General features: G+C 37.3%; 1 protein-coding gene across 6 annotated transcripts in view; it reads right to left on the bottom strand.

Annotated features, from left to right (window-relative positions):
• Positions 1-2,010: 2,010 nt before the first annotated feature.
• The window catches only part of LOC112797356 (putative disease resistance RPP13-like protein 1), a 28,567-nt gene continuing 17,689 nt past the window's right edge, over positions 2,011-12,888 (bottom strand). For 2 of the 6 annotated variants that reach the window (XM_072235995.1, XM_072235994.1), the window contains exon 11: positions 2,011-5,878. In XM_072235995.1, coding sequence (XP_072092096.1) covers positions 2,579-5,878 — 3,300 coding nt within the window. In that variant the 3' untranslated portion in view covers positions 2,011-2,578. The remainder of the gene's footprint in view (positions 5,879-12,888) is intronic. The other 4 variants (XR_011881401.1, XR_011881402.1, XR_011881403.1 and 1 more) reach the window with 4 other exon arrangements.

The raw sequence follows: 12,888 nt of genomic DNA, 5'->3' as shown, positions 1-12,888 counted from the left end.
AAATAATAAAAAAAATTATGAACGAAAAAAATTAACTATCTTGATATTTTTTGTATTTTTATTCATATTTTAATTATAAATATAAATATAATTTAATTATATTATTTATGAAATGTGATTATAGATGTAGATAAAATTTAGTTATATTACTTATATATAGTTTCATTGTATTGTATTGCTTATAAAGTTAGATTATAATTATGACAATAGAATTGTTCTTGTATTTTTATATGTGTGACTAATTGGTGGTGTTAAAACATTACTCTTAATTATAAATAAGGTTTATAATTTAAAAAATCAAAGACTCAATTAAAAAGATACAAAAAAATGATGTTAAAATATTCTAACTCTTTAAAATAAAAATATTCGAAATTCAATTAAAAATTATTTAAAATTTAAACTCAATAAAAATTTATATTCAATGTGTTTTGTATTAAATATATTTAATAACCTATTATATCATATTGGTTGAAATTAGTTTTTATAATGTTAATTTTTTAATAACACTTTATAGAAAAAAAATCATCTTTTCAGAATTTTTTAAAAACTAATTAATATTATATATATTTTGTCACATTACATCTTGTTATAAAAAAATTATTATTTCTAATGCTTATATTAAAAATAAAAACAAAATTTAAATTAGTAAATTTTAATCTATAATATAATAATAATATAGTAATTGTTTTATATATTATATGAATAAAAATTAATTATTTTTTTATTTATAAAAATTTTAAGAGCTTGTTATATATATATATATATTTATATATATATATATTTATATATTGATGAATGTGATATATTTTTTTTTGTAAATAATCTTTTAAAAAAAATTTAATAGGTTTTTTTTTGGTGACTAAAAAAAAATCTAATAGTTAATCTATTACCTTTTTTGTGTTACTCTAAATTAAATATTTTTTATTGTTTTTGAAAAGAAAATCTTTTGAGAAATTTAATAATATGTGATGAAAAATAACGAATAAATTATACAAAAACCAATTAAAACACAACATGAAAATATCTTTAAAATAGACGTTTTAGACATCTTTATCTAAATGGCCTCCTTGTGTTTTATCTCTGTCTCTATAATGCATTAAAACACATTCTTAGCAATTAGGAAAAGTAGTCCCTTAGCAATTAGCAATCAGGACACTCTTGCTTGAATGATATATATAGTCTCTTCAGCTTCTTAATGTTTTGTTTACTTTCTACTTTTTACACGTGCTACTATTTGTTTTGGAAGACATATATAATTGTGTTCATAGTAATGTTTAAGTGATTTTATCTCTTGCCAGTATGGCAGTATCAATGCCATGCTTTTTCCTAATTTCTATTCAATTTGGTGAAGCATTACACATCATATATTCATAGTCACATAGAAACAGAATTGATAGATTAATCAAGTAATTTTTGTCTAAATAAGAACCTTTTTGTCTTTTGCATGGGTGGTATAAAATAACTGTTTGAACTTAATCAAGCAGACTATACCAAACCAAGTCTGGAAAAGAGAAAAAGGAAAGGAAAGAAAAGAAACCTGTTTTGTGCAACTCTTTCTAAGAAGTAAGAACCTTTGTTCTGCACTGAAAGGTATGCACAGGACACAGCTAGAAGAGCAAATAACGGGTGGATTTAAGAAAGTTCTCCCTAGTTCTAAAACTGGGAGCTATATTACGAATCTTGGTTTCTATTTTATTCATTGTGTGATTAGGGATTTATGGTGTTGCAAAATGACAACTCTATCCTGTGAAAATAAGCGTCTAGAACTGTTGATGATGCTTCAGTGTTGATGAGTGGAAGAAACGTGACTGTGGTTTCACAAAACTGAACGATTTGAGAGTATGGTGTATGTTGCACTTGATACCTTGTTTAGGGTTCTGCACGTTATGTTATTCTCTACACACTATAGAATAATTATTGATACAAAGTTCTAGAAAGTAATTATGCTGACTCATGTCAATTGTGGATCCAGAGTACATATTGATAATTTCCATATCCTTGTTATTCCGCTAAATAAATAATCTGCACGAACCTTAATTGATTAAAGAGAATCATAACATATAAAATGTAAAGAAATGTATCTCAAAAGTTTTTCTTTGAATAATAAAACGAAGGTTGTTGTCCTTCTTTATTTAGCCTTTAATACAAACACATGACATCAAAGGTAGACACCAAATCTTTATCTTACCCAGAAAAGTCATCTAGTTCCATCTGATTCTAACCAATAGCTGGATTCCTGATCACAGTGAAAGTTTGATCCAAAGAGTATAAGTAGCACAAAAATTATGGCTCGGTAACATTAATTAGTAACTCTCAGTAAAGTTTAGAAGGAGCAAAGAAAATGATAAATTATACCTACACCTGAATGAAGGTTGAAATTCAGGTTGATTTGGAATACCCAACCAATGCCCGAGGTGTAATACTTGTATGAACAAAAACTGAAGAAAGAAGTAGCAAAACTGCATAACTATACCAATCTTTTAGAGGGAGAGAGAGATTATTAGAGGCTTAGGGCAAGTCTTTTGTCAAGTACCCAAGAGGCCGATTAGCCGAACCAGTTTGGACTTGATTGATGTTATTACTCAAAGACTTCAGAAGTGCCAGCCAAGTAGATATCTTTGATGTGCCTGATCTGTGGCCAGTCATCACCGGTTCCTTCTTGGCACCTTGGCAACAACAATGGGCAGCTCCTAATCACTAAATTTTTTAGTGATTCGAGTTGGATCATTGTTTTGGGAAGCGAACGTAACTTGTGGCAATTTTCAATGTAAAGATTATTAAGGGATTTGAGATTGCCTATTTCCTCTGTCAAAGTTTCTAACTCAGGACAACCGACGATCCATAGAGCAGCTAGAAATGTAAGATGTTTGATTCCTGATGGAAGAGATTTCAGCTTAGCAACTTCCTGTATTGTCAGATGCCGGAGCATTTTGAGACCATCCCATTCCTCACTAAGTAAGTCCACTCCTGTACAGTTTGTGATGGTCATGGTGTGAAGTGAGCGAAGATGTCTGAAACTTTTGACCACTGACATTTTCTCACTGATCCAAAGATATTGGAGGGAGACAAAGTTTTCTAGCCAGTTATTCGGTGGATAAGACTCTTCCTCTACGTTGTTAATTTTTAACCGTATCAATCTGGAGAGGGGAGGAGCAGGATCTGAAGTTGACCTATAATTTATGGTGTCCAACAACGTTCTCATGCTGGAACCCTCCAAAATCAGCCTCACGTCAAGATTGGGATACAATGGCATAGAACTTAGTTTTGGACAGTATTTGACATCCAAAATTGACAACGAGCTAAATAATATGGCATTGTTGTGAGCGGTTTCACTAGGCCTCCACCAACTTGTGAGCTCTGGGCAATCTGATATCGACAAATAATCTAGCATGCCTAACCCCAGTTCTGGGCTGCCTTTGGTTCCATCTGTTATGTATTTCAAAGAGTCCAACCTCTCAAGTCTGAGAACTTTAAGATTAGGGAATCCGTTCAATGCAGGGAGAGATGTGCACATGGAGCAGTTGTTCAAAGTAAAGCTAACAAGATTTTTGAGGGACGAGAGCCAAGTTGAAAATGCTGTACCTCTATATCCCTTTATAGATAATCCTTGAAGATTTGGATGTGGCTCAAGACGATCCAGCAGTGATTTTTCATTGTCTTTGTTATTGTTATCATCATCATGACTCCATTTCAGACTGATGTCCCAAAGATGCTCTTTGTCTTTCAAATAGGCACGCCCAACATGCCGTGGTTCCTCAAATTTGAAGCGCTCCAAGTGTAGAATTTCCAACTTCCCCCTTAAGTTTTTAAGATTCATCAATTCTGCAAAACCTTGCAATTGCTTGTGCTTGCAATTGTTGTTGCTGACTGTGAAATGGGACAATTTCTCAAGCTTTGTTAGCTTCCCCAATGTTGACGGCATGTGTGCCAGATGCAGGCACCCCTCTAGCTCCAGATGCTTGAGATTCACTAAATGCTGTACCTCATCAGGCAACTTTTTGAGTTGATGGCAATGGGACAGTTTTAATGTCTGTAAGCGCTTTAGCTTTCCAATGGAAGCGGGAAGTTTGTCCATGTTATTATGAGATAGGTTGAGGTATCTTAAGAGCTTTAACTCTCCAATTGAACTAGGCAGCATCCTCATGCCTAAATCTGCTAGGCCCAACACATGCAAACTCTCGAACGCACGGAAAATCGCATCACATGCAGACAGGCTTAATGTGACATCATGTGGAATTCGTGAGGACCAGTCGTTGTTACCTGGTAGGGGGAAGAGAATGGTACGCAAATGTTTCTTAGTTTTATTGAGGGGTTCGGGAATCCCATTTGAAAAATCAAAGTCTTGAGTTAAAAACACTCGACGGACAGTTTGCATGACACTCTCGCCACGGTCATCCATGTAGCAGTGGCCCTCGCCGGCTACGAATCTTGACAGATCAAGCAATAGCGGGTTATACATGCCGCAATCTGTAATGCTGCCAAATTGGTCTTCTCTAACGGAAAGGATTGATCTGCGACAGAATTCTTTTATAATGCTAATTCCCAATTCTTCTGGTTGAGAAGAAGAATTGAATGGGCCCAAAAATCCCTCTGCCATCCAAAGCTGAACTAGTGTCTCAACCTTGACTGCTTGACCTGCCTTAGGGAATATAAATGGTAAATAAGCAAAGCATTGTTTCAGATGCCAGGAGGGGAGCTCATCGTAGTACATCGTCTTCATCTCCTGCATGAATTCCAGCTCCAAATTCTTTATGTCTGCTTCAGAAATTGCTTCACGAGTCTTCAACATTGTTGCCAATTTTGTTATTGCTGCAGGGACTCCCCGGCACTTTTTAATCAACTTCTTTTGGGCATCACTGGTCTTTGATTCACTTGAAACTCCTCCTATAACTTTCTCAAATAAAGCCCAACAATTTTCCTCTCCCAGAATGTCTAGTCTCAAAGTATATCGGACCAGCTTGGGGGGCCCTAAACTATTCTGCGTGGTTACAAGGATTACACCACCAGATGAGCCAGGAACCTCCCTCAGTTCTCTACGCAAACTGAGCAGTTCTTCATGGTTCTCGCTTCGTAAATCATCCAGCACTAGAAGGAATCTACTTCTTCTCGTGGCTTCTTCAGGATTAAGATCTTCAATTTTCTTCATTCCCTTCCCCTCTATCTCTAGTTCACGAATCGTTTCTTTCTTGACAGACTCAACATAAGAGTTGCCATGAATACCACTAATCCATATCACCGAAAATTTTGTTGTCACTCTAATATCACAGCAAACTAATTCAGCAAGTGCTGTTTTCCCGATCCCTTTCATCCCCACAATCCTAAGCACCGAAACAACACCTTCAACTGTTGTCAAAGACAAAATCCTATTTATGATTTCTTCGTTTTCGTTTTCTCTTCCGGCAATCTTTCTTTCTCCTTCTTCCACAACCGTCTTTGTCAACATGCTTCTTTTGTATATCTCCATTGGGGTCACATAAACTACGATGGGTTGTAGCCACTTTTCGACTTTCTGCAGATTGTGAAGTAGGCCACAAGATGCAAGGTGACATGAAGAAAAACATATGTTGCGTTTCTTTGGAAGTGGAGTAGCGTCAGCAGGAATGCCATGATCGTCCAGCAAGTCCCGCAAATCGGTGAGCGCATCCATAACATCATTTAGCCAATTGGGTATAAGAGGGAGTGCAGGACCATCACTTCGTTCTGCCTCCATTTTGATGGGTAAGAGATGGCGTATGATACTATCTTTTATTTTGGTTATCTTCTTCCCAAAAGCATCTAGACATCTCATCCTTTCCATTAGTGTAGTGATGATATGCGGAACAACTTCAACCATCGTGCTCCCAGTAGGATTTGAATGTAGAATGAAATCCTCTCCTGCCTGTACGCAGAATAAGTAGAAGCAAGGTTAAAGCGTGTTGAAATTACGGTCGACAAGTAAATGAAATGATATACAACTACGCTGTGTACAGTGTACACTATATCAACCATTAAATGAAATGATATACAACTACGCCCCCCCCAAAATCATTTACAATTTGCAAGTTATAATTTAAAGAATAGTTACGAAAAAAAATGGAATCCTTAGAGAATTCTCCTAGGGTTTCAACGGAAGAAGAAGATCTGGTGCAACGCAGCACCAAAAAAGTTAAAACACGCGACGAAATGGATTTGAATCAACCAAGTGATGATATGGAGATTCCCCATGAGAACACTGAAAATGCCATAGTGAGGTCCAAAGCTACATATAAGGAATCTTTGCTGAAACCGTCTGGTCCTACAATGGAAGATGATATGGATCTCCATGAACAAACGGATGAAGATTCTCCAAATCCGGAGGATAGATGGTATAAAGATAGCGACGATCACTCTGATAAGGAGAAATCTTTTGATCCTTGCCCCACTATCAAAGTAACCCAAGAAGAATTCGAGGAATGGTGTAAACTGTGGCGAGCATCCCTCATCGTTAAAGTCTTGGGAAAGAGAGTCAACTTAGGCTTCATGGAGCAACGTTTAAAGAGAGATTGGGTCAAAAAAGGTACGATTAATGTTATTGATATGGATCGTGATTATTTTTTGGTTCATTTTTCAGATGAAGATGACTATTCGCATGCACTGACGGGAGGACCTTGGATGGTAGCTGGGCATTATTTAATTGTCCAACGTTGGAGGCCTTTTTTTCTGGAATCTGAGAAAGCAGTTCGCAAAATAGCGGCTTGGATACGCATACCGAATCTCCCGATCGAGCTGTACAACCATCGCTTTCTATGGAGAGTGGGATCGGCCATTGGTACGATGTTGAAAATAGATAGAGCTACGTCTATTCATTCGAGAGGAAGGTTTGCCAGAATATGTGTTGAGATTGACCTCACTAAAAAGTTAGTCCCCAGAATTTCTGTTCTTGGGAGTATTCTCAATATTGAATATGAAGGTCTACACCTTATTTGCTTCAAGTGCGGTCTTTATGGTCACCGTTCAGAACAATGTAGTGAACCGTCGGAGGATGCGGAGGAAGGAGGCAGCGTCTCGGGGTCCCGAGGAGACGGGAGCAGATCTGATGAACAGAAAATCATTGCATTGAATGAGGACCAGAATGAAAATAGCATAAAATCCGGTGAACAAAATCAAAGGAGATATGATCAAAGCCCCCCAAATTTTGGGCCCTGGATGATGGTAAGGAAGCAATTTAGAAGGAAATCGGAGAGATATGCGACTAACCAAAAGAGTAATTATTATGGTAAGGAATCCTTGAATAATATGGAAGAAGAATATAATAGCGCTACCCAGGGAGAAGAATCAGGGTCCAGATTCAATGTTCTATTGGAGGAAGGTTTGGATGATATGCAAGGATTGCATGGCAATAACAAATCTAAAGGGAATGACCAACCAAGCACTATGAAAAATGGGTCCCATCAGCAAGCAAAACAAAAAGAAAATGGGCCATCCATAAAAGCCCATGACCAGATCTTAAGACAAGGAGCTGGGAAGGTGATTAAAAAAGGCACACTTAAAAAAGATAGGCCCACTAAAGTTGAAAAAGGACCCAAGGTTTCTTTTAAGAAGACCGAACAAGAACATGCCACTTCGGACCCCCAAATGGCAATTTCAAAACATGGAATTTCCTCTTCCAGGGATTCTAATGTTGCAGCCATGGAACTTGAAATGCTTGAAGACATGAGAAGAATCCAAAAGGAGCAACCCCAAATGGCAATTTCAAAACATGGAATTTCCTCCTCCAGGGATTCTAATGTTGCAGCCATGGAACTTGAAATGCTTGAAGACATGAGAAGAATCCAAAAGGAGCAATGGAAGATCTATGAAGAATCCAAAACACATGAAAAGTTCATGGAATCACATGTAGTGACAAACAGTTTCATCACCCAAGTTCCTGGCCATATTCCAAAAGAGAGAGGTCCATCTCCCGATAGCAGGAAACCAAAAAATTCAGAGGAAAAGCCACCTGATCAATTCATGGAGGATGTGGTGGTACACTCATCAAGTGATGGGCACGGGGCGTCTGCCCATGTTCAATAATGGGTTAGTTATCCTCTGTCTCTCCTTGTCTAGTTATCTATGAATCTTATAGCCTGGAATTGTAGAGGTGCGGGGGGGAAGGCTTTCTCTACCCTCATCAGAGATATCAAAAAAGAGTTTAATGCTAGTTTCTGCATTTTATTAGAAACTCATATTAGTGGACAACGAGGTGAAGCGGTTTGGAAAAAAATGGGTTTCGATGGTCATTATATTGAGGAAGCAAGAGGTCAATCTGGTGGTATTTGGTGTCTATGGGATAAAAGCAAATGGAAAGTTGATATTCTTGCTCACAATTCTCAGATGGTGCATATGAAAGTCAAGTCTGGGTCCTTGCCGTACTGGCTTTTAACAGCGATTTACGGCAGTCCCCAGAGAATTAATCGGAACTACCTGTGGGATGATATTAGATCAATACACAATGAGATTAACTTGCCATGGTGCCTTATTGGAGACTTTAATGCCATGTTACATGATCATGAGCGTCACGGTGGGTCCAATAGCAACAGCAGAGGAGCATGCCCTGATTTTCAAGCCTGCGTATCTGATTGTGGCCTTCTTGATTTGGGATACTCGGGATGGCCGTTTACTTGGAAGCGTGGAAACTTGGTTGAGAGACTCGACCGTGGCTTAAGCAATCTTGAATGGCAGATCATCTTCCCTGCTGCTCACATTAAACACTTGCCTAGCTTCAAATCGGACCACTGCCCCTTATGTCTCCACTTAACAAATGATCGACAAGAGAACAAACAAAGACGCCCTTTCAGGTTTCAAGCAGCTTGGCTATCACATCCGGATTTCACCCATATGGTTAATAGTAACTGGAAGATACAAGATTCTTGGAATAACGGTCTGAATGCTTTTAGGACAAGCCTTAAAAAATGGAATATTGATGTGTTTGGAAATATTCTTAAAAGAAAGAGTAAGATTTTGCGCAGGTTACAAGGAATTTCAAATAAATTACAGATCAACAATTCCTCATATCTCCATGAGCTTCAGGCTAACCTTTGGAGAGAGTATGAAGAAATTCTGGCTCAAGAAGAAATTCTGTGGTTTCAGAAGTCAAGAGTCAAGTGGATTCAGTGCGGGGATCGCAACACAAAATACTTTCATGGATCCACCATGGCAAGGAGAAGGAAGAACAAAATAGAGTCCCTCCAAGATCATGACGGTAACTGGGTATCTAATAAACTTGCTTTAGAACAAATGGCATCTGCTTTTTATTTTGATTTATTCAATGATGATTGTCCTGATGTTCCATATATTATGAATAACTCTTTTCCTGCTCTTAACCATGATGATATAAATATCATAGGGGGCAGGGTAACTCATATGGAAATAAAAGAGGCTATTTTTAAAATGGGGGGTTTGAAAGCACCTGGTATTGATGGTATACATGCTATTTTTTACCAGAGTCAATGGGATAAAGTTGGGGCTGATCTGTGTTTTTTAATTGAGAATATTTTTAGCCATCCTGAGCAGGTGGAAGATATTAATGAGACTCTAATTACTCTTATCCCAAAAGTGGAGCCGGTTGTCAATCTGAAACAAATGCGCCCAATAAGTCTTTGCAATGTCTCTTATAAGATGGTGACCAAGATCATCTCCATGCGGCTCAGGAAAATTATGGAGAAACTAGTTAGTCCAAACCAATGCAGTTTTGTTCCCGGAAGGCAGAGTTCGGATAATATCATTATTGCACAGGAGGTCATACATTCTATGAGAAGTAAGAAGGGCAACAAAGGTTGGATGGCTATCAAGGTTGACTTGGAAAAGGCATACGACAGACTCAAATGGCGTTTTATTAAAGAAACTCTTATTGATATTGGATTCCCCTCTCATCTCATTGAGCTAATCTGTTCATGCATCTCAACCACCAAAATGAGATTGCTTTGGAATGGAGAGATGCTGGATGAATTTCGTCCAACCAGAGGCATTCGCCAAGGAGATCCAATGTCTCCATATATTTTTGTTCTATGCCTAGAAAGGCTATCTCACCTTATTCAAGCGGCGGTTGACAACAATTTCTGGAAGCCTATTAGGCTCAACAAGGACGGCCCTGTGCTTTCACACCTTTGCTTTGCAGATGATCTTATTCTATTTGCGGAAGAGAATATGGAGCAGGCTGATGTCATCCACAGAGTCTTAGAAGCTTTTTGTGCTAGTTCAGGACAGCGTGTTAGCAAGGATAAAACAAGGATCTTCTTCTCCAAGAATGTCAGTTACAACATTAGAACTGAGATTAGTGATAAGCTACAATTCGCAAGAACTGAGGATCTTGGAAAGTACTTAGGTGTTCCAATAATTCATTCTAGGGTCACCAAAAATACATATAAAGAGATTGAAAGCAAGCTAAATGCAAGGCTTAACAGTTGGAAAGCGTCTTCCCTCTCTCTCGCAGGAAGAACTACTCTGGTGAAATCAACTCTATCTTCTATTCCTACATATACAATGCAATCTGCTATTTTACCTATATCTACTTGTAATGCCATTGACCGTAAATGCAGGAACTTTATTTGGGGTGAGACAGACAACTCAAAAAAAGTGCATTTGCTGAATTGGAACACCATTACTAAAGCGAAACAGTCGGGAGGTCTAGGACTGCGGCATGCAAAGGACCTAAACCACGCGTATATGATGAAAGCTGGTTGGGGGCTTATTGAAAGCAAAGATTCCTTATGGGCAAGAGTTCTCAGAGCAAAATACAAATGTGGCAATGACATTATTCCACAAGTTGAGAGAAGACGCAGTGAATCAAACCTTTGGAAAGGGATCTGCTCAGCTTGGCAAGATGTGGAAAAAAATATAGTGTGGAGAGTTGGTGATGGCTCTCAAATTAAGTTCTGGACAGATAACTGGGTCCCAAACATTGGAAGATTGAGCCAACAGACATTACAGGTAATTAATGAAGTCGATTTAAATATATCTCTAACTGATGTCCTTTCGGTTTCAGGCGGCTGGGATGTTACCAGATTAAAGGAGTGGCTGCCAGATGATGTGATTAGCAAGATAATGAGCCTTGTTCCACCATCCCCTTGGAGATCGGAGGATTATATAGCCTGGGCACCCTCTTCGGACGGATCATTCAGCTTAAAAACAGCCTACCACGCCATTCAAAATGACCAGGTGTCACATGATCGAGTGTTCAAGCTTGCATGGAGCTGGAAGGGACCTGAAAGGATTAAATCCTTCATCTGGCTAGTGGCGCATGATGCTATCTTGACCAACATAGAGAGGAAACGAAGACACCTAACACACAATGATCAGTGTCCAAGATGTCACATAAATGAGGAAACAAGTCTACATGTGCTAAGAGATTGCTCTTTTGCCTCTCTTGTATGGCAATTTCTTCAACCTAAAGACCAAGTGAAAGAGTTTTACAGTCTTGGCAGACACGATTGGCTCATTCACAACCTCTCCAAGACAAATGAGTGGCCTTGCACCTTTGGGGTTGCGATTTCTTCCCTATGGTACTTCCGCAACAAATTCATCTTTGAAGGAATTATCACTAACCCAGCAGCCGTGGCAGAGTCCATTAAAGTGAGGAGCTCTGAGATTAAAAGAGCCCTACATAACCTCATCATACCAAAGCAAGTCACTAACTCCACAGGGTGTTTTGTTCGTTGGTACCCCCCTCCTGAAAGTATAATCAAGATTAATGTTGATGGTTCCTACTTTTCCATCAACAACAATGCTGCTTGTGGCGGAGTTGTCCGAAATCATTTAGGCAGATTTCTAAAGGCGTTCACATGTAATATTGGAAATTGTTCTATTATGCATGCAGAATTATGGGGGGTCATTAAAGGACTCCAACTGGCCATCACCCACAACTGGAACCATGTTATCATGGAATCAGACTCTCTGGATGCTACCAACTTCATTAAACATGGATGTCCTACCCTTCACTCTTGTGCATCACTTGTAGAAGAAATCCGAATCTTATCAAGTCGCATCCAACAGGTGCATTGGAACCACATTCTCCGCGAAGCAAATTCAGTGGCGGACATTTTAGCAAAGAAGGGGCAATCAATGCCGCTAGGTCTCCACATCATTGAAGATTCTATTCCTGATATTTTCAATGCTCTTTCTTCTGATTGTATGGGTTCTCTTCGATTGAGAGGGACTCTTTAGGTGGTGTTTTTTCTTTCCTTTTGTTGTTTTCTTTTTCTGTTGGGGTCGTTGACCCCCCTTTTCTTCACCAAAAAAAAAATATCAACCATTAAAAAAACAGTTATTAATATAAAATATACATTAAAATACAAAATATACATTAAAAATGAGATAAATTTTTATATATAAATAATATTTTTGAATAACATATTAAGAATTTAATTTTAGTGCACTGTTAGTTTAAAATAATTTTACACATGTATTTAATAATGTAACATTACATCAATAAAATATTTTATTTATTAAAAAAATAATTTTTTATTTTTTAGTGTATTTGACAAATTATTAGTAGTAAAAATAAAAGTACTACAAAAATAAAAAAATTGAGAAGTTATAATTTACATCTTTTTTAAAAAAATAATTCCCTAAAAAATATCTTTTTTACATAATATATAAACAAATACTTTTATATTATTGTACTCAAACATAATTGATAGATAAAAAGATATTTTTGTATGAAATATCCAAATATAGAATTAATTTTAATATTTTTAGAAATACTAAAAAACTCAAAAAAATATATTTTTTAAGAAATTCACCCAAACAAGGTCAAAAGTAAGGTCCCTTTGGAAAGCTTTAAAAGTAACTTTTTTGAACTTTTGATTTATGAAAACTTGAAAAGTAGTAGTATTAATGTCTGATGCAATTTTCAAAATCAAATTGCAGCTTTCTAAGAAGCCATTTAGGAGC

The sequence above is a fragment of the Arachis hypogaea genome, chromosome 4 (genome assembly GCF_003086295.3).
Source record: "Arachis hypogaea cultivar Tifrunner chromosome 4, arahy.Tifrunner.gnm2.J5K5, whole genome shotgun sequence".
NCBI classification, from domain to species: Eukaryota; Viridiplantae; Streptophyta; class Magnoliopsida; order Fabales; family Fabaceae; genus Arachis; species Arachis hypogaea.
Note: the sequence above shows the minus strand (reverse complement) of the source record. Positions and strands in the feature narration are given on the sequence as shown.